The sequence below is a fragment of the Calliphora vicina genome, chromosome 4, assembly GCF_958450345.1.
Source record: "Calliphora vicina chromosome 4, idCalVici1.1, whole genome shotgun sequence".
Lineage (NCBI taxonomy): Eukaryota > Metazoa > Arthropoda > Insecta > Diptera > Calliphoridae > Calliphora > Calliphora vicina.
This window is the reverse complement of record NC_088783.1, coordinates 15,670,091-15,693,111: the sequence shown is the minus strand read 5'-3', so window position 1 is coordinate 15,693,111 and position 23,021 is coordinate 15,670,091. Positions and strand designations below refer to the sequence as shown.

Genomic DNA, 23,021 nt, shown 5'->3' with positions numbered 1-23,021 from the left:
GGTTCCGAGATTCATAATTTTAGCTGAAACAAGAGAGCTATATTCGGCTGTGCCGAATCTTATACTTCAAAATACAAATTTTAAATATTTTTAGGTAAACAAAATTTTTTTTTTCTAAATTTGTTGGAAAAATTTGTTTTTGGAATTATTTTAAATTTAAAAATTTTATTTTTTTTAAATTTAAAAATTTTTTTTTTTTTTAAATTAATTTTTTTTTTTTAAATTTAAATTTTTTTTTTTAAATTTAAAATTTTTTTTTAAATTTCAAAATTTTTTTTTTGTTTTTTAATTTTTTTTTTTGGGTTAAAAAATATTTTTCCCGATTACATATACGTCGTTACAAAGGTCTTTGAAATATCTATCATTAGATAGTCTATATTAATGACTTAGTAATCCAGATGTAGGTCAAAAATAGGTCAAAAATCAAGGTTGTCCTGGTTTTTTCCTCATATGGACCGATTTTGCTGATTTGAAATAGGAAACTTCTCGAAAGCATGTCTGACAGAATTATTGAAGATTTGGATCCCGACGATATCTGGGGTCTTCAGAAAATTGATTTCAACAGACAGACGGATGGCATCCGTCTGATTTCAACATGACTTGATCGACTCCGCTATCTATAAGGATCCAGAATATATATACTTTATAGGGTCGGAAAATTATATTGTGGAAATTACAAAAGGAATGAAGGGTATGGTATAAAAATAAATTTTTCGATTCAAACATTTACATATTAACGACGCAAACCGAAGTACAAACGAAGTATAAGACATGCGGCGCAAACTGAAACCAAAACGATGCAAATCGAAGGACTAACAACACAACTTCGAAGCCATGCTACGAAAACTGAAACAAAATCAACGCAACTTCGTAATCACAGACATTTTAAAAAGACGCAACTTCGTAACGATGCAGAACGAAGCGACACATACCGGGGTATTGGTGTATATAGCAAGTATGAATAAAATCTCAAGACCCTTTGTGAAATATTGAATATGAGAAACATGTTTTATTATTCCTTTAATGTTAAAATAGGATTATCTTAAAATTACTCTCACTTTCGCTTCTTGACACTTTCTATGACTTAAAACGAATGGAAGACGCCCCACAAAAAGATCTTAAATTCAAGAAAAGAAAACAAAAGAGAAAAAAGTGACGAGTTTTCGAAAGAGCTAAAGAAAAATTTGCACAATAAATTGAAAACACAATAATAAAGAAAAACAAACACCCAATAAATTGATGATTATTTTTAGTTACTAAAAGCAAAGAAAGACTAACAACTAAATGTAGGCAAAATGGAAAAATATTGAAACATTTTAAATGTAAAACATAAATTCCAAATGTAATAGACTTAACAAAATAATAAAGAGAAAGAGAGAGGTAGAGATTGAGATAGAAGAGTAAAGAATACGTGACTTGATATAGCAACGTCCTTCTTACGATTCCCTCTTGGGGAATCTCTTAATTTATTTACAAATATTCAGACATAATTTATGGGCCATTTTTTATAGTTTTTTTTTGCATTTGTTGTGGGAATTTGTTTATAGAATGAAGGCTTTTTGTTCTGTACTCAATTCCAATACCCCTTGGTTGGGTTCCTTACATTCTTTGATTTTAAGTTAAAATAAAATATTCTATTTGAATAAACTTGACGAAATTGCTAAATATTTTTGGAAAAAAATAGTTCCATTTCATTAACCAGTCGTTCAAGTATGTTAATTTTTTTTGTTTGGTTGGTTTCTTAGCTGTCGTCGTCGGTTGTCTGTGGATTGTTGTTGTTGTTGTCTATTTGATTTGTTTATAATTTAACAAAAACACCTTATTGATTTTGTTGTGGCCGGCGGTATACATACATCCATCCATACAGGCTACATGTGTGCCCGCCCGTGTACAAATATAGTAAGTAGTTGGTAGGTGGGGTGTTGTATGACTAAAATCTATTTATTGTGAAACAAATTACCAACCAAAACAAAAAAAGAAAGACAACAAAATTTACTTTTTTTAGTAAAATATAAAAAAGCAAACAAAAAATGTGTTAATAATTTTTGTTTTGTATTTGCGTGACTAAAAAATTTAATAACGTAAGACTGGTTCTGAATTTTTTAGTGCGAAAGTGTTTTAGTTTTGGGTGTAGTTCTGGCGATGTAAGGCGTTTACACTGGCAAATCATTGAAATTAATATGTATTATAGAATCAGCATCTGAAATTTTTACAAACCAGATTCATTCATACACAGAGAAAACATATTCGTAGCAACTGAATTTGCTGCTAATCGAATGAATCGAAAAGAAAGTCAATTGAAAAAGAAGAATTTCAGTTAAAGCAACCAAACTTTTGTTACCCCTTCTGAAATTCTGTAGCCACAACTCTAAAATTCGGTCACTGAGTTGGAATCATTCGATTGGCAACAAACTCGGTTGCCACTACGAATCTATTTTCTCTGTGTATGACTTAAAAATGCAGGATTTTTCCAAATTTTTAGCTTTCATTTTGAAATATTTGTACCTGGCCATGAAGGCCACGCCACGCTGGTAATGAATATGCTGATTTTTTGGTCAATAGAGGTGCCCGATGCCCGTTCATAGGCCCTGAACCTTTCATGGATACACTATGGAACGAATTCGTTCTTGGGTTGTGTCGAAATTTTTTCGATTTTGGGTTAATTTACCGGAACCTAGACAGTTCAAAGGGGATAATTTACCCGGACTTAGATAGTCCAAAATAATTAATCTGTCCAAACGTAATTCGCAATTGTTGCTATCGCTTGAAAAGCTCGCAGAAGACAATGGTTCAGAAGGGCCTTTATGACCGGCGGATGTAATTGATCTCTCATCAAATAGAATAATTGGCTTCACACGCAGCCAATTATGAATCTTTAAGGCTGCACAAAAGATTCTATGGGTCGCAGTCCGTTAAGCCTCGCTAATAATCATAATAAAATCGTCATTCAAGGTCTCAGCTTTAATTCGTATGGTACCCAATTTTCCTGCTTTTGGATGAATTCAGCTGCTGATTGAGTAGCTGACAATGATTTCGTAAGCTCTTTTGAGTAGCTGCTGATTGAGTAGCTGCCAATGATTTCGTAAGCTCTTTTTGAGTTTGAAAACAATATTCGTAATGTAATGCCTCCAATTCTTGGTCTTCAAACTTTTTTGGCTGGCCTGGGCAATCTTTGTCTTTGGCTTTGTTGGCACAAAATTCGACATTTTAGAAGCAAAAAAAAAACGTTGCTGTTTACACTATTATGCCAATAACTACACAGAGTAAACCGATTCGTTATAGCAACCGAATTTGTTGTCAATCGAATGATTATGTCTTAGTGACCGAAGTTTACAGTTGTGGCTACAATATTTTGGGAGGGGTAACTAAAGTTTGGTTGCCTCAACCGAAATTCTTCTTTATCAACTGATTTTCTGTTGTTAGAACTGAAAAATTCTATGTGTGCAACCGAATCATTCGATTGGCAACAAATTCGGTTGCTATCACGAATCTGTTTTCTCTGTGTATGTAAAAATAAATGACGGATATTTACCCTAAGTTTGTCATTCCGTTTGTAATTTCTACATTTTTCATTTCCGACCCTATAAAGTATATATATTCCGGATCCATGTCCGTCTGTCTGTTAAAATCAATTTTCTGAAGACCCCAGATATCTTCGGAATCCAAATCTTCAATAATTCTGTCAGACATGCTTTCGAGAAGTTTCCTATTTAAAATCAGCAAAATCGGTCCATAAATAACGGAGATATGAGCAAAAAACCGGGACAACCTCGATTTTTGACCTATTTTTGATCTATATCTGGATTACTAAGTCATTAATATAGACAATATGGATATCTAATGATAGATATTTCAAAGTCCATTGCAACGATGTAGATAAGTTGGACCACAATGGGTCAAAATCGGGAAAATATTTTTTAACCCGAATTTTTTTTTCATCAACAAATTTTTTTATCATACATTTTTTTCCAAAAAAAAAAAAAATAAAAACTAAAAAAAAAATTTTAAAAAATTTGGAAAAAACTTTTTTTAAAAAAAATTAAAAAACAATTTAAAAAAAAAAATTTTGAAAAACAAAAAAATTAAATTTTGTTTATCTAAAAATTTATTTTAAAGTATAATTTGGTGAAGGGTATATAAGATTCGGCACAGCCGAATATAGCTCTCTTACTTGTTTTTTTTTTTTGCATTCTTGAGCGTTATAGATAGCGGAGTCGATTAAGCCATGTCTGTCTGTTGAAATCAACTTTCCGAATCCCCCAAATAAGTTACATACACGATTCATGTATCAATATATCCGAAATTCTTCCGGCTCGGTTGTTATTTAAAATCGAGAAAATCGGTCCACAAATGGCTGAGATATAAGAAAAAAACCAGGACAATCTTGATTTTTGACCTATATTTGATCTATATCTGGATTACTAAGTCATTAATATAGACAATATGGATATCTAATGATAGATATTTCAAAGAACTTTGCAACGACGTATATAAGACCTTGGACCTACAATGGATCAAAATCGGGGAAAAATAGTTTTTAACCAGAATTTTTTTTTCACTAAATAATAAAAAAAATGTTTAAAAAACTAAAAACAAAAATTTTTAAAAAATTTTCCAAAAAATTCAAAAAACAACTGAGAAAAAAAATTTAAATTTTGTTTACCTAAAAATATTTAAAATTTTTTTAAAGTATAATTTGGTGAAGGGTATATAAGATTCGGCACAGTCGAATATAGCTCTCTTACTTGTTATTGTCTTCACTTGAAACCTATATAAATGATTTTCAGAATAATATCAATTGAGCCCCATTAAATACCTTACCATACCCGCGGCTTTCTAAGTACTTTTTTCAATTCAAAACTCAAATAAATACATACCACTAATGGATCGATTATGGATAGCAACCGAACTCCAGTTGCCTAAATGATATATGCATATTACAGATGACAACTGGCAGCTATCATTTCTGTTGCCAAATTGCCAACCAGAAATTTATGATTGCCCTCTGGCAACGCAACTGAAGTTCGGTTGCCATCCATAATGGACCTATAAACTTTCAAAATATTGTTACGAAATTGTACTTGAATTCAAATATAACGATTTTAACGGCTGATTTAAAGTTGCATAATGCTTTCAAATAGCAGTGCCTAAACTTTAACATATCTGTGGGCATTATTAACATTGAATAAAAGCTTTCAGTTGACCATTGATCGTAAGTATGGCAACGCTGTTTGCTGCGACCGTATATTCGAATTCGAATATTCAGTTAAAGAACATTGTAGAAAGTACACCACAGATGGCGTATGTATTAGAAAGCTCTAGACAGTTAAAGAGAAATCTAGAGTGCAGATGGCAGTGTTATAAATAGTGGCAGAGGTTGAAGTCGTGAGTGAGTTTATCAGAGACGCTTTTCCAATAAACATCAACTGAGTGCCTTAAAGAGTGCTGTGTTTTTCAAGTGAATTCGTGTACATTATAAAGTGTGTCTGTATTTCTGAGAATTTATAAACATTTATAAAATAAAACATTGAGTGGCTATTTAATTCTGTTGTTGTTGTACATTTTAAATAAATAAAGAGTTGTTACAAATTTTTAAACTACTAAACGGCTTTTATTTGCAATCAAAAGTATCCGGTTTATTTAAAGGAAATAAACCAAACGTTTTGAAAAGGTTAAAACGTAACAATATATTAAGATACAATAACAATTTCATAAGTATTCTTTACTATTATAATTAAAACTAATTTTATTTCCTTTTTTCTTTTACAGTTAAGTCCCATTTTTGATAAATCCTATAAAGTGCCACAAAATGCCCGAGTCATTATCATAAAACTGGCGGCCAGAACCCAATTTCAACTGAACGATGGTTTCCTCAACAACAACACCATCAATCGTTTTATAGTGGAGGGTAATATGAAGGAGGGCGAACAGGTGGAAATTAACAGTAATGCATTTAGTGAAAATAATGGACCCTATCCGGAAATAGGTTTCAACAATGTTTTTGCCATAATTATAAGGAATAAAGCATTCCAGCAGAAAGGACCAGGTAATAAACATTATTATAACATTTAAAATTCACAAAAAAATTAATAAAACTGTCTTTTTTAACAAAAAATTAGCAGCCAGTTATAAAATTATTATAACAAATAGTAATGATGTGTTGTTATTGGAGAATGCCTTTGAGAAAACCAATATACGTGGTCAATTTATAGGCATTAAGGATTTGAGAATCAATGAAAAAGCCTTTAAATCAGCTCAGGCCAGGGTAATAACCATGCTATAATTATATTTTTACATTATTGTATTAATTATTTAACTTTTAACTTCTAGCTACACATTGAGTCTTCCAACATAGACAATATCTTTAGATTTGAGGCCTCAATGCAGGAAATAAAATTTATTAATTGCACTATTGGCACCATTAATCCCGGAGCATTTGATGTTTACGATATTAAATTATTGACATTCGAATCATGTCGCATTGATGCCATCAAATCTAGAGCCATTACGGAGAAGGTCAGTAAATAAAACAATGAAAACTATTTATAACATTTTAATAATTATTTATGTTTCTTTATAAATTTTATTACAGTTCTTTAGCCAGCAAGTATCCATAACTGGCGCCAGCATTGGTTTAATCGAAAGTGATGCCATTTTTGGTAGCGGCATAAATGAGCTTAAAATTGCAAATAACAAGTGAGTATTTTTTTCTTATTAAAAATTTAATTATTAAATAATTGTTTATGTTAGACGGGAGAGTGAAAAAAACCCGCATTTAGTGGAGCAGTGGGTGTTGTAAAAATTAAATGTTTTGTTTAATTATTTTCACCTTGAGGTGGGTTACAAAAAAGTAAACAAAAATTAAACAATTAAACAAAATAATAATTTAATGTAAGAGGAAATTTTGTGTTATAAATATTTAATTAAAAATATTAAGCTTATGCAGGTGCGGTTCCATTAAAAAGTAAAAAGAAAAATGTAAAATAAATTTTAATTTATGAGATCGACCTGATCAACCATTTGGGGGGTTGATCAGGATCCACTCCTGAGCTTATGGTATAATTACATACGATAATAGAATGACCTAAGTACAAGTCAAACGGAAATTTTACTTCAAATACTTTTTACACTTTTATGTATTTTTGCATCTCTTTTAATTTTTCAATTTCAAAGCCACAATTTATAATTTAATTTTTTATGCTAAAATTGCTCGTTTCAGTAATAAATCTACTAGAATTTTATAAAAATGTTGCCTCGTTTCTGAGTAGTAATGAAAATGTTGCATTTTTTCTGCAACATTTTCACCAAATTAGAATCATACCTTATAATTGCTGGTTTCAGTAACCCTAGGTCTCCACGTAGCAATTTTTATTGCTAAGCACAAGCAATAACGTCGGCTGAACAACAGCAGAGCGATTGCTTTAGGTGAAGAAAACGTTCGTCACAAATACAAAATTGTCAACACGAGAAGTTCTATGAAAAACTGAGGTGTATTTTGCTTATATTTTGTGTTAAATGATTTTTTTTCACTAATTTCTTTGTTTTTTTTTTATTTTTGTTACTTAAATAAATTAAATATGTATGAATTAATCGCACCGAATCATAGAAAGAAATTTCTTCATTACATTAATGACAACTGAACTGACAGCTTATTGCTTAGCAATAATTGCTCAGGCAATCAGTAGAGCAATCATTTCGCAATGGATTGCTACATATGTCAATTTGCCGTCTACACTTGCAAATTTCATTGACGCAATCAAATTTGACAATTGCAGCAATAAATATTGCTACGTGGAGACCTAGAGAAAGGAATGGATTGCTACATGTGGCAATTTACCTTCTACACTCGCAAATTTCATTGACGCAATCAAATTTGACAATTGCAGTAATAAATATTGCTACGTGGAGACTTAAATTAAAATGTTCGCTTGTTACAGTGTAAAGGCGAAAATGTTGCATTTTGTCTGTCCTTTGCGCTTTTTAATATGGTTTTTTGGAAGAAAAAGCTAATTTGTGCAAGGGCAACTTGTTTTTATATAAAAATATCACTCAAATATGACAAACAATTTTAAATTTGTTGCCCTTCAATTTATTTGAGAAATGAGAAAGATTCAACAGATTATTAAAAAGACGAACAAACGCTGCTGAAATTGAATGTAATTGTTCTATTGTTCTCCCAGGCTTAATAAATGTCCTGCCGGAATAGTACTTCAAAATTTAAAAATGTCAGATATGTCAAAATAGATTACTAGGAACGCTCGCAATTGGCGACTACAATCAAAGCCTTTAAGGTGACAGTGTGACAACCTTTTTTAGAATTCTCGAATATAATGTTAATTTTTCATGAATACTAAAATACGAAATCTCTAATCTGGTCCCCTGAAAACCATATAATTATTCCTGTAAATAGTCCAATCTAGTTCCTACCAAGATAGTATTGTCTTTATTGCAACAGATCAATTTGGATATTCAACAAGTTGTAATCCAACTTCCATTGGTCTATCAAATTCGATACCTCAAACAAGGGATATAAAAATCCCCTTTGTTACACAGTTACATACATCCCAGGATAACCCATTCGATGTGAAATAAGTTTCATATCAATAGAAATCACATGACCCAATTTAATGAGGATCAGTTCAAAATTTAATCTGGAACCTGATGACTCTTCAATGCTGTTTTAATTTTTTTGTTTTGGACCATCGAAAGCCCTAAATTAGAAGGGGTAGATATTGAAATATTTAAAGAAGTTAGCAGTTAAGCGGTTAAATAACTAAATTATCCTGAAGTGAGTTAAGCTATCCATTGGACAATCGATTACGAGAGAGTTCTTGTTGCAAAATGTAAATTACTTAAACATTTTACAAGTACCGAACAATTTCAGCGAAATATACTATGAGGCTACGGTCTTAACATGAAAGTTAATGGGTGTATGATTTAAAAATGCAGGATGGCGAATCTTTTAAACGCGGTCTTTGTTTTTAATAACTTATATGTCATTATGAAGGGTAAATATTTTTCATTTATTCTCACTTTGTTTTTTTTTTGCTACGAAAATGTCGAATTTTGTGCCAACAAAGCGTCATATGCGGGAAGTTTTGCTTTACTTCTTTAATTTGAAAAAAATTGCCGCTAAAGCACACCGATTGCTCACCGAAGCTTATGATGAATGTGTTTCAACGGTTTCAATGTGCGAAAGATGATTTGTGGGTTCAGAAGTGGTGATTTTGACACGGTAGACATAGATCGCACAGGCCAGCCAAAAAAAGTTTGAAGACCAAGAATTGGAGACATTACTCCATGAAGATATTGTTGTAAAACTCAACCAGAGCTTGCAATATTATGGGAGCTATTCACGCAGCAATCAAAATGTTTGCGAGCAGCAGGATTCAGGGAAATTTGGTACTATACGAATTGAAGCCGAGAGATCTTGAAAGACGATTTTTAAAATAAAATAATTTTTGCACCGAATCATTACTTGCGATGAAAAATGGAGCCATTACGATAACCCGAAGTGTAAGAAATCGTATGTGAAGCCCGGCCAACCAGCCGAATCGACACCAAAGCCAAATATCCATGGCGCTAAGGTAATGCTCTGTATTTGATCCTGTCTACTATGAGCTGCTGAAATCTGACCACACCATCACAGCGAACCTGTACCGGATGCAACTGATTAGTTTTTAAGAGAACATTGGCCGAAAAACGCCCAGACATGAAATCGTAATATTCCATCATGACAACGCTATGTTGGTTGAGAAGTTTTCCGATTACTATTTGTTTCGATCGATGCAGAACGCTCTCTTTGGGCTACGCTTCACTTCAGAACAGAGTATCCGAAATTGGCTTGATTAGATCTTGGCCTGAAGAGATGAGCTCACATTGGCTCAGAATCCATATGTTGCCAGAAACATGGATCATGGTCATAGCTAACAATGACAATATTTTGAATGTTCCGGAATGGTCGGACATTTTGAGTCTCGCGAACATAAAAATCCTGTATTCCAACAAATCTCATTTAGAGATTGTCTCACGATCCTATTTAAGCGTATCTCATTCATAGTTTGTATCTTTTCCCAATAGTCTGGGCCAGTGGTCGGCACAAACAGAATACTGAGTATTAATATTTGTCAAAAATTCAAGTAGCATAATACAATTTCATCGTCTAAACAAAATTTGTATTAGATTTTCCAAAAAATTCGAATGATTTTTTTGATTTACGGTCGGTATTCAAAATTTGTTTAAAACAATTCAAAAACTTTCTATTTTCATATGTATCGGGTATGTATTTTTAAATCCAAATAAGGCAAACAAAAATGTCAAGAAAATATAAAATAAAAAATAAAATTTTCAGAAAAATATCAATCAACAAAGAAATAAGATATTAGTAATACTATTTTGAAATACCGAATGATTTCAATAATATTTTAAATTTGAGTGTTAATACTCAGTATTGCCGTCTATGAATACCTTAATTGCGTTAGAATTTTTATACAAAATCATGCTTTTGCATTTTGATATGATTTTGCAGTTTTTTGGAATATTTTTTGAAGAAATTCTAGCAACACTGTAGTGTGACAAGTCAGCAGTTTCAGTATATTTAAATTTCTGTTCAGCAATTCTCTGAAAAAATCTATTACTCTTTTTATCACTTTCTTAATAGAATGTAAAATCAATGATAAATAATCCAATTAGAAACTCTGTATCTCTCTTTATCCTCCATCCCTCTCTCATTCTCTTTTTTATTGATTTGTTAATGAGAATGATAATAAAAAAGAGGCAAGTTTTATTAAATTACGTCTCTTCAGTGATTTCTCTTATATTAAGTTAAGCTCTCTTAAATTGTTTAATTAATAACATACTCACAAAGTATTTTGTTTAGGGTTTGAAATAATTTATTTATCATTCAATTATCGATATTCTGTTGCATTAATTGAAAAGAATTTTATGGAACATCAAGAAGAGCCATTAAACAGCATGACGTTAGATTTGCCTCCATAAATTTAGCATGTGTAAAGATTAGGGATGATATAATATATCATTAGAAAGGAAATGATAGCTACTTGTCTATAATGTATAAATAATTTCAATATTTAAATTAAATTAGAGACTACATTACATATAAAGAATTTATAGAAAATAAATCTGATAATAGTGACACTAAACTAGACTCAGGAATAGGAAACATTACAGTTCTAACATTTGAAATGAAAGGGAAATGCCTGCTTAATATGTCTTAGTTGGAAATCAACAGGTCACTGAACCAATCTAAGCAAACTTGGTTATTTAGTGGTCACAAAATTAGATAAAAATTTGATATTTTTACTAAAATTATTTGTAATTCATTGATAAATTATGAATGTTAGAATAAATTTACACCTGTAAAGAGGAATCTTTGTCCACTTTCCACTAGCCACAACTAGTACCTTGAAATCCATTGAAACCCATTTCCAGTAAAGTCATTCTTTAAACACTCCACTGAAACTTGCTGAATCTAAACAATTCTATCCTAAGACTTTGTTTTAAAAAAAGGTTTCTCCCATATTTGTAAAATACTCTTAGGCCCGTTTTCTCAATGTATCGACAAACTGCCTGTTACTAAATGTCGAATTTGGTTTTCTCAATATACCGACAAAAAACATTATTTTCAGATGGCAATACCTCTCAAAATAGATGTGAAAGTGGGGAACCCTGCCTTCAAGTGACAACATGAACAGCTGTTTAATGTGGCCATTGACAGCCGGGATCTTTTGAAAAATTCATTATCCTGCATGTCTGCCAGATAGATAGGCCTGGCATGATAAACTCTTTCAGCATTCACTTGGAACTCATGTTCTTCGAGTTCATCCAGCAACAAATTAATGCTAATAAATAAATAATTGGCAGATCGGGTTAGCTTTGCGACAGAATAGAAGCAAATGAGACATTGAGAAAACCAAATTTCTTTAATCTGCAATTTTTCGTTGGGAAAAAAGATAATCAGCTAATGAGAAAACGGCCCTTAGTCAAGAAACTTTAAGTTTTTGATCAAATACAAAAATCCTCATCTTTTCTCATAAATTTCTCTAAAAAACCACAGCGTAAATTATCACACTGGCAATGAACTGCCTACATTACCAATTAAATTGCACGTTTTATAGTCTCCTTGAAATTTATTGACTATTTAAACAAATTTTTTGTTTATATTTTTCTTTTCTTTTGCAAAATTCCAAAATATTTATTTATTTTTTGTTAATGACTTCATAATACAACACATTTATCTCTTGCTCTCTCTCTCTCTCCAAGTTACTTTGTTTACACCACACCAAAAATTCATAATAATTTATTTAAACATTTAGCAATTCATTAAAAATAATTTCATTTCTTTCTTCTCAGAATCGACACCATTTACGACAATGCCATACACGTGATATCCGCCTATGTCACCATAACGGGCAACAAAGTCAAACACCTGGGCAACAATTGGTTACATGTGGAGAAATGGTCGAAATTTGTAGTGGAACGCAATCAGTTTGGTGTTTTTGGTCGCATGTTGTTGGACAATGAACAGAATTCAACATCGTGTAGTTTCGAGGGCAACTCATTGACCGAACCACAAGATGGTTCGTTAAACTTTACCAAACCCTATTGCAAGATACGTGAAGTATCTGTGAATTTGCCCTGTCGCTGTGATCTCAAATGGGTGGAGAAGTTGACCGATAAAGATTTACGCACCGAAATCTATTGTACTATAGATGATAAATTGGGCAATTGTTTTAATGCCACTACTTTCAATTTCATGAAATATTTAAATGAGGTTTGTGATGAATCCAAGACCGTATTGGATTGTGTGGCTAATCAGAATTTGAAAAAGATCGAAGGACGTTTCTATACGGCCGAGGAATTGGAAAGAAAAAATCAACATTTGCCTCAGCTAATCATGATATTGGCAGGCACCATACTCTTGCTTATGCTCATCATAGCAGTGGTGATATTTGTTATTTGCCACTTCCGTCGCAGGGGCTCCAAACTGCAACGTGCTGAAACGTCAGGGGGACGCAATCATGTCCATGAGTTTTTACCCCAAGAACGCTGTGTTATTGATCAGACCTTGCAGTTGACCCAAAAGAAATATCCCGAGATCTATAAAAAATTTAATGAACGTGTGCAAATCCTCTACATACAAGATCTTACGGAAGAGAAATGTGTCAAGACAACCAGTCAAATTGTTAATCTTTTGAATAAAATAAAAAATCCTGGTACCGATTTTATGGCCTTTAATCGAGTACTCACCGAACATTTGCAATCACCATTACCTTCGGCTCCACCAGCCGATCAAACACCCATTTATTCCGAACCAACTGGCATGGATGAGGGTTTTTATACATCAACAACATTTTCCCATTTGGAAGGTTCAACGGGCGCGGCTGGCTCGGGTCCGGAGCATATTTATGCCGAACCCAGCTGTGCCCAACAGCCTTTGCTACCCAATGAATATGCTTCACCGGCCGATGGCCATTTAACGTCGATGGATCTCTACACTGAACCCATTAATGAAAGAGGTAATTCTTTAGTAAATTTAAGAGGACAATATCCGACAAGTTTACAAACCCAACTCCCCTACTCCTGTCCAATAACTCCTAAAACACAACAGCACACTTTGAAATAAAACTTAAAGCACAAGTAAGTGTAGTCAAGCTTTTGACTTAAATATGTAGTTTTGGTAATTAGAAATTAGTTAAGTAGTTGTTAGTGAAAGTTCTTTTTTAAAGCTTTAAGCTTATTTTTAAAAAAAGAATTAGTAAAACGTAGTTTAATTTGTCAAACTTAAAAGCTTTTATATTAAAAATATTAATTTATACAAAAAAAATTCAGAATTAAAAAAAATATGTACATATTTTGAAAAATATAAAAAAGTTTTCCAGAACTTTTCAGTAAAATCATTTTTTTTAATATAATTTGTTAAGATTTAAATCAATTAAGATACAGCAATTTTAATTTTTTGGAGTTTTTGAAATTTTACTAGTAAAGCTTTAAGCATTTCATGAATTTTATTGGGTTTGTCACAGCTAATTTTAAATTATTTAACATTTCAAAGTTAGTTTAATAGCCTTTAGTGAAAATTCATTGAAATATAGGAACAATTTTTAAAGATGTAAGCTTTTTTACAGTCTATTAATAATTAATTGTTTAATAAATTATTTTAATTTAAAGCTTTTTATTGGTTTAAAGTATTTAGGGCAGGCACATAATTGTTTAACATTCTAACATTTTAAAAAAAAGCTTTCAAGTTTTTAATAATTTAATTCCTTACTATAAGAGCTTGTTTTTGCATTTCATGCAGTTTTGTGGCTTTAAGAAATATAATTTTCAAACATTTTTAAGGAAAGCTTTAAAGTTTTTAATTTCTTAACTTCTACTGTTAAAGCTTTTTCGCATTTTACATAGAGTTTATTGGTTTAAAAAAGTTATGTTCAAGCATGCATACTTCGACATTTGAGTTTGTGTTAAACAGCTTTCAAAGCTTTTTTTTTTCAAACTACAAAGTACATAGCGTATCGTTGTTTTTTTCCAAAATAAACAGAAAGCATTGTTTTCTGATTGCTGGTTGTACTCAAAAGCTCTTTTGTAAAAGCTCGCACATTGTGCATATGAGCTGGATGTAACTGGTTTAAAATCGAAAAAGCTGTTAATTTTAAAATGTTTCTATCTGTTATTATTAGAAGCTTTTTTGTATCAATTAAAGCTGTTATTGGTTTAAAGTATTTTTTAATTTTCTAACATTTTCAAAAATGTTTTCATGTTTGTTCTTTTTGCAATTTAGAGAAATTTTATTGGATTAACACATTACTTAAATGTTTCTATTTCTAAAAAAAAGCTTTTAAGTTTTAAATTATTTTATTTGTTAACATGAAAGCTTTTAGTATTTTTAAAGCTTTTAATAGATTTAAAGCAGTTGCGACATATCATTTTTGGATTTTTTTTACATTTAAAAAAAAGCTTTCAAGTTTTTAATATTTTAACATGTTACTGTAAAAGCTGCATTGTAATTAAGCGAAATTTTATTGGATTAAAGCATTTAATACACAATAATTAAATGTTTCTAATATTTACAAAAAAAAGCTTTTATGTTTTGAATTATTTTATTTGTTAATATTAAAGCTTTTTGTATTTTGTAAAGCTTTTTATAGATTTAAAGCAGTTACGACATATAAGTATTGAATTTTCCAACTTTGTGTGTTACTATTAAAGATTTTTTAATGTTTTATTAGTTTCAAACTATTACAGCAGCTAAATAAAAATTTTCAGGGAAAGCTTTCAAGTTTTTAATTTTTTAACTTGTATTTTTATTGAAATTTGTATGTGAATATGAATTTAATATATTTTATAAAGAAATGGGGCATTTTAAAAAAATAACAATTAAAAAAGCTCAACTGTGTGAACAAATATTTTTGCTACAAAAGCTTAATTTTAAACATTCTTTAATACTTTCTAAAATAGACAGCTTTCACTAAGACTTTGTAGAAGTTCAATGGCTTTAAATTAAATTATTAATCATCAAAAATGTTTAACACGATTCAGAATCAAAGCTTTAGTTTTATAAATTTAGAAACCCATCATAACCCTTTTACACTTGCTCATAATTAAAACCTAATTTAAATCCCATTTCTAACTCTTGTTCCAGAAGCAAATCTAACCACCACCACACCCTATGCCGTAACCGGTTCTATAGCACGAACTTACCAAAGTCCCTACCGGCCCCTACAATATGCCACACCCATGCGTAACCATCAACAAAGACACCAACTGCCAGATGTTTTAGCCCAACATCACAATAATCCAACAAACACAAATACACCATCATCCTCATCAGCGGACACAACACTCTCAAATGTACGCAAATTGGCCCAAGATTTACAGGGCAAAACAAATTTCAATCCCATAGCGAAGCCACGCAATCTGCATTTAGTTACACCGCCCACTTACACAGCTCCCGACAAGCGTCACAAACTGTTAATGAATAAAGGTCTCAATTTAAATGCAGCACCATCAGCAGCCTCAACGGACAACATTGAAATGGATATGAGAGGAGCCGCCGCCTTGCCGCCCAGACCAGCAAACGATTCGGGTTCAAATCATTCGGGCGGCAGCAACGAAACTGTGCAAATCGAAGATGTCATAGAATATGTCGATTCTTAAGTTATGAATCAAATGAGCAATAAGCAAAACAGTTCCAATGTTTTTTTTGGCCAGTCAGTCGTTGGAATAAGGGGTCAATTTTTTGTGGTTTTCAATTTAAATATTTGAAAACATATAAAAAGAAAAGAAAACAGGCTTGTGATTAAAAATAATAAAACGAAAATTATACCATTTCTGTGTCATTGGTTTAATAAGTTTATTTGTATTTTAAAATTTATATAGTCTTTATAAATTTAGTCATTTTAGTTTATAATTAAAACAAAAAAAAAACAAAGAAAAGAAAATGTTGTAGTGTTAAATGTTAAACCAACTTCCTAAATTTGTTATTAACAAAAGAAAAAAAAAAAGAAAAAATCAAATTTATCCATTTTCACAAATGTCTAGTCATAAGTAAAGAAATAACCAGACAAGATGAAAATGGGCCTCTATGTATTTCTAGGTTCTAACCTGTGTATTTAAATTAAATAAATTTTTTTATATAAAATTGTCCAACTCACAATCGTTGTCGTAGCGTTGTATTTTGTTTGTAAAAATATGACATACAACTTACAACGCTACCATACCATTTGTGAATTTAACAAATATTTCGTTAATAGTATTAAGTGTAAATAGAGCTTTTGATATGATATTAAATTACAAAGAAATTTTAACTAAATTATAAAGTGATCTAATTGTTTTTGTTTTTCATTTTTTATACCAATATATACAAAATGTACTTTAGCCTTTAGTAGTTATACTCCTAAGATACTTTTAATGTTACACTTTTATCCACAACTTCATTCTCATTCATAACTATTTTTCTAATTTATGGTTTTAGATTTAAAGAAGAGTTTAAGTTTGAAATGTTAGAGAAATAACTCTTTTTTTATTTATGTAACTCGTAAATAGTCATACATTTATTATTATTATTTTCTTTTAATATTAAGCTCAGCGTAATATGAGATTTGTGGTTGAAAACTGTAAAAAATATTAAAAAAAAAAAGTAAAACAAAAAACTAAGATAAAACAAAAAGAATCCTAAATAAAACGAAATTATTCTCGAAGAAATTATAAAAAAAGTGCTTTTGTTTGGAAAGTTTTATTTTGTCTTTGGTTCAGTGGGTTTTTGTAACACGGCTAGAATTACTTTGGTTATAAAGCAACTGTTTCTACAAATACAGCTGTGCTAATATAATTAAGTCACAGCACTCTAAGTTGCTTTGCAAAATGAGTATGATGTAAATACCTAGTCATATCATAAGTTCTAGTTCAGTTATTATTGCTCCTACTGTAGGAAATGTACTGATCATACTGTTACGTTTTTACCTTTAAAAAATGGTGGTTTTCCGGTTACTTTTGATTGTAAATAAAAGCATTTTAATAGTTTAAAATTGTAGCAAGTAGTTTAAAATGTATACAACACCAGTTTAAATAGAAACTCTGTGTTTTAATACACACACTTATATTACACAGTTTATAATGTACAAGAATACACTGGCAATGCAGTTGATGTTAATTCTAAATGCGCCTATGATGAACTGACTAACGACTGCCACTCTGTCACTATTTATACACACCGCCATCTTCCTTCCAGCAGCTCCATGAATGATCTTTACAGACAAATTCTAGAGCTTTTAGCAGCTTTAATGTTAGCAGCTTAAACATTTAGTGTTGCCATACTTACAAACAATGTTAATAACTGCGTGCTATCAACATTGTTGATAAGTAGAAGCTTCTAATGATGGACAAGTTTATAAACATGATGAATGTTGCAAGTAGTCGTTACATACGTCAGCTTTTGAAGTTTTTCTTAGGACTTTGAATATTAGCAATTAAATTATTGAACTTATATGTCGTTTTAGGGTACATATATGTCATTTATTCTCAATTAATTATTGAATATTATAGTGTAAACAACAAAGTTTTTTTTGCTTCAAAAATGTAGAATTTTGTACCACAAAGCATTTGATCTATAATTTGAAAAAAAATAACGCTGAAACCAAAAGCTCACCAAAGCTTATGGTGAATGTGTTCCAACCTGCGAGAGATGGTTTGTGCGGTTCAGAAGTGGTGATTTTGACAAGGAAGACAAATATCGATCCGGCCAGCCAAAAAAGTTTGAAGCACAAGATTTGGACACATTAATGCATGAAGATTGCTGTCAAACTCAACATGAGCCTGCAAAATCATTGGGAGATACTCAAATCAGTTTGCAAGCTGCATTAAATTTTTTCCAAATTGTTTTTAAAAAAGTTTTTTCCAAATTTTTTCTTTTATGTTTTAAAATTTTTTTTTTTAAATTTTTTCCAAATTTTTTTTTTAGTTTTTTAAATTTTTTCCAAATTTTTTTTTTAGTTTTTTAAATTTTTTTTTGAAAAAAGAATTTATTACAAAAAAATTTTTTTGATGGAAAAAATTCCGGTTAAAAAATATTTTTCCCGATTTTGACCCATTGTAGGTCCAACTTACTATAGCCTTATATACATCGTTGCAAGGACTTTGAAATATTTATCATTAGATATCCATATTGTCTATATTAATGACTAGTAATCCAGATATAGATCAAAAATGGGCCAAAAATCGAGGTTGCCCTGGTTTTTTCCTTATATCTCAGCCATTTGTGGGCCGATTTCTTCGATTTTAAATAGCAACCGAGCCGGTTGCAAGAAACCAGTTATTTTTGACATCAGGCACGATAAACACAGAAATATATATTGCGGAATGTCTACAAAAACGGCTTTTAGCTTTCTTAAAACAGCACAGAGTGCCTTTATATTTCTGGCCCGATTTGGCATCATGGAAAAAAGGCCCTTGAGTGGTTTTTAGGGCAAATCCATCCAACTTTCCAGAACTTTGGCCTGCGGAAAGGTATTGGACTATTGTAAAGAAAGAATTAAAGAACACGGAAAGGTATCCCAGGACATGTCCGACCACCTTGTCCAAAAAGGTAACGGAAGCAAATATAAAATCTTTAATGGGATGATTTCAGGAAAAAGTGGATACATTTGCCAATATTTTAATGTTTAATGAATTTGTACAATATTTGAATTTATTAACGTTTTATTTAACTTAATACAAGTAGGTATAAGTTTTTTCTGGCTCACTCTTTATCACCGAATGATTTCATTTTGAATAGCTGCGTATGCCATTTATTCAGCAATTGATTTGTGTTCGTACCATATATTCAATTGTTTCAATAGAATTCTGTGATAGTACGTGCAACCCACAAAATTCGATGGGCGACAAATTTGACGGCAATAATGAATCTGTTTTCTCTGTGGATAATAACCGGTACCTCTGGTTATAATAATTAATTCTAGAACTAATTGCCGAAAAAATACTTTATCAGGAAGTTTTAATTTGTAAGTTTTACCAATATGTTCAAATCACTTTTTGATAAAATCTATTTAAATCTTTAAAAACTAGTTAAATAACGGCTTATAGCTAAAAATATAGAGAAAATAACCTATAATCTCTGATTAAACACTGCACAAACTTCACTCAAATGATTTTTATCTCATTCAACTTAATCCAGAGTTAAAGATTAATAAAAACTAAATACACCCAAAACTATTACCTATTGACCCTAATTCACTGGCAGACAACACAAACATAAACATACGCATTCGTTTAATACAATTTTGGATCGCATTATAATTAAATTAACATTAATTAACAATTTACACATTCACACAAACAAAACAAAACATTTTTCACATTTCCCCATTCATACGATTCCCATTCATTCAAGTTTTTTTTTATGGTTTTTTTCAGTCTTTCTTTCTTTGATACAATGAACTGTAATAAAAACATGTAAAAATACACACAAGCCCTTTTTAACAACAGCACCCAACAAAAAAACATAAAACCGCAATAATTATAATAATAGTTACATACTTTCGAATTCTCGCACTCTCACGCAGTATGATTTTTAAAAGACCCCAACATTACCGAGTATATAGTACAAAAGTCTCCACAACAACAATGACAACAAATGAAATCGTAAAGCAAAAAACCGAAATGTAAACAAAACACTCACAACAAAAACTGCAAAAAAAAACAACATAATAAAAGAATACAGAAGAAAATGACAATGAAAAGAGCAAAAAAAATTCAAATCTTTATAAATACCCGTTCTCTCTGAATATATTAACAAATACATACATTGATAATAAGAGCTCAAAAAGCCAAAAAGGTTTTCATCGTATTTTGAATAAATTCTTTTCGTAAAATCCGACAGATACAATTAAAGAGGCAGAGAGCAAGAAGAGCTTTACCTTAGTAAAAAGGTGAGGTGATGTCAATACTAAAAGAAATTTATAAGGTAATTTTAGTTCATGAATAAAAATTTAAATTTCAAATGATTTGGGTGTTCTTCGTGCAGAATACCATGGAAAGCTCAATTTTTGAAGGGTAATAATAGGAAGCTACTAGTCAGACAAGGAATCTTTGAAATCTGGAGTTAGCAACTATGGAATTACTAAAGTATAATCAACGGATTTTGTATGGAAAATATAAATAAAATAAAATTTGTGCATATCTTGCCTATTTATGGCCAGCTTTGGCAGATTTTTATACCCTACACCACCATAGTGGGGAGGGTATATTGGATTAGTGCTGATGTTTGTAACGTGCAAAAATATTGGCCCAACACCCACCTTAAAGTATACCAATCTACTCAGGATCACTTTCTGAGTAGATTAAACCCTTCACCTTCGTGAGAAGGTTATATAGGTATAAGTTTGTCATTCCGTTTGTAATTTCTACATTTTTCATTTCCGACCCTATAAAGTATATATGTATATTCTGGATCCTTATAGATAGCGGAGTCGATTAAGCCATGTCCGTCTGTCTGTCTGTTGAAATCAATTTTCTGAAGACCCCAGATATCTTCGGGATCCAAATCTTCAATAGTTCTGTCAGACATGCTTTCGAGAAGTATGCTATCAGCAAAATCGGTCCATAAATAACGGAGATATGAGCAAAAAACCGGGACAACTTCGATTTTTGAACTATATCTGGATTACTAGTCATTAATATAGACAATATGGATATCTATAATAATAATGATAGATATTTCAAAGTCCATTGCAACGATGTAGATAAGGCTATAGTAAGTTGGACCTACAAATGGGAAAAATATATTTTAACCCGAATTTTTTTCATGAAAAAAATTTTTTTGTCATAAATTTTTTTTCAAAAAAAAAAAAAATTTTTTAAAAATTTGGAAAAAACTTTTTTTTTTAAATTTGGAAAAAACTTTTTTTAAAAAAAAAATTAAAAAAAAATTTTGAAAAACAATTAAAAAAAAATGTAATTTTGTTTACCTAAAAATATTTAAACAAATTTATTTTAAAGTATAATTTGGTGAAGGGTATATAAGATTCGGCACAGCCGAATATAGCTCTCTTACTTGTTTTTATTAAAATTGTTCAAAAAGTTATATTTGACAGATCAGTTTCTCTAGAATTTTATGGTACCGTTTTACGTACAAAATTTCTTTTGAAAAGAACCTTTGACTTGTTGAACTTTCCAAGAGGAATAATTTACAAAATTATTATTTAGCTGTTCGGATCGGAATTTACCAATAGAGGCAATGCAAGGCACTGAGAATTTACACATCACCAGTCTCGACACCTCTGGTGACATATACGAAGACTTCGTAGATATAACGTTACTGTGACAGGTAGACGATATAGAGCCATGAACAACGAGTTTTTATTGCCGAAAATTAATAAATTGTGTCTGGAGGACATGTGGTTAATACTGTTACGTTTTAACCTTTTCAAAACGTTTGGTTTATTTCCTTTAAATAAACCGGATACTTTTGATTGCAAATAAAAGCCGTTTAGTAGTTTGAAAATTGTAACAACTCTTTATTTCTTTAAAATGTAGTACAACAACAGAATTAAATAGCCACTCAATGTTTTTTTATTCAACTTTATAAATTCTCAGAATTACAGACACAATTTATAATGTACACGAATTTACTTGAAAAAACACAACACACTTTAAAGCACTTAGATGATGTTTCTTCGAAAAGCGTCTCTGATCAACTCACTCACGACTGCAACTTCTGCCACTATTTATAACACTGCATTACCATCTAGAAAGCTCTTTAACTGTCAAAGTTCGAATATTCTAGATCATACGCCATCTGTGGTGTACTTTCTACAATGTTCTTTAACTGAATATTCGAATACAGCGTTGCCAAATTAGGATCAAATCAACTGAAATCTTTTATTTAACAATGCCCACAGATATGTTACAGTCTGCCATTACAGCACCGTTATTTGAAAGCATTATGCTACTTTTAAATCAGCCCTTAAAATCGTTATATTTGAATTCAAGTACAATTTCGTAACAATACTTATCTTTCTGGTTTGTTGAAGTCATGGGTCAATGTTATTTTAAAGCTCTCAATAATAATATTCGACAGGATTTTCATAACTTATTGGAACAATTTCCCAGAACAATTGAAAATTTCTGTAAAACTGGTCATCGACAATGTCGGATTGCAACAGAATAGCGACCCTATAATTCTAAAAGGGCATGTTGAGTAGATCATATTTGTAGAATAAACTTATAGTAAAGCTGGTATGAATTTTTTTTTTTTACAGTTGGTCGAAGTTTTTATTTTTTCATAGAAGGGAGCATTATGCAAAATGAAAAAAAGGTTGAAGTTAATGACTGAGATAATTCTTATTCTCAGAGTTATATTGTGGAATTTTATGGGGATCATTTTTGTGGAAGGGTTATATCACCTCTGACCATTTTTCGAGAAAATCAAAAAATATTTCAAAAGAGGTTAAAGTTAAAAAAGGTTAAAAAGTTAAAAAAAGAACTATTTGTTTATTATTTTTAAT

General features: G+C 30.8%; 2 protein-coding genes across 5 annotated transcripts in view; one reads left to right on the top strand and one right to left on the bottom strand.

Moving 5' to 3' along the window:
- Window positions 1-17,234, top strand: part of be (ben) — a 35,916-nt gene extending 18,682 nt beyond the window's left edge. The window contains exons 2-7 of one of the 4 annotated variants that reach the window (XM_065506887.1): window positions 5,770-6,046; window positions 6,120-6,265; window positions 6,331-6,516; window positions 6,593-6,696; window positions 12,373-13,538; window positions 15,665-17,234. In XM_065506887.1, coding sequence (XP_065362959.1) covers window positions 5,770-6,046; window positions 6,120-6,265; window positions 6,331-6,516; window positions 6,593-6,696; window positions 12,373-13,538; window positions 15,665-16,176 — 2,391 coding nt within the window. In that variant the 3' untranslated portion in view covers window positions 16,177-17,234. Of the gene's footprint in view, window positions 1-5,769; window positions 6,047-6,119; window positions 6,266-6,330; window positions 6,517-6,592; window positions 6,697-12,372; window positions 13,660-15,661 lie in introns of all 4 variants that reach the window. The other 3 variants (XM_065506886.1, XM_065506885.1, XM_065506888.1) reach the window with 3 other exon arrangements.
- The window catches only part of hiw (highwire), a 108,797-nt gene that overhangs the window by 46,129 nt on the left and 39,647 nt on the right, over window positions 1-23,021 (bottom strand).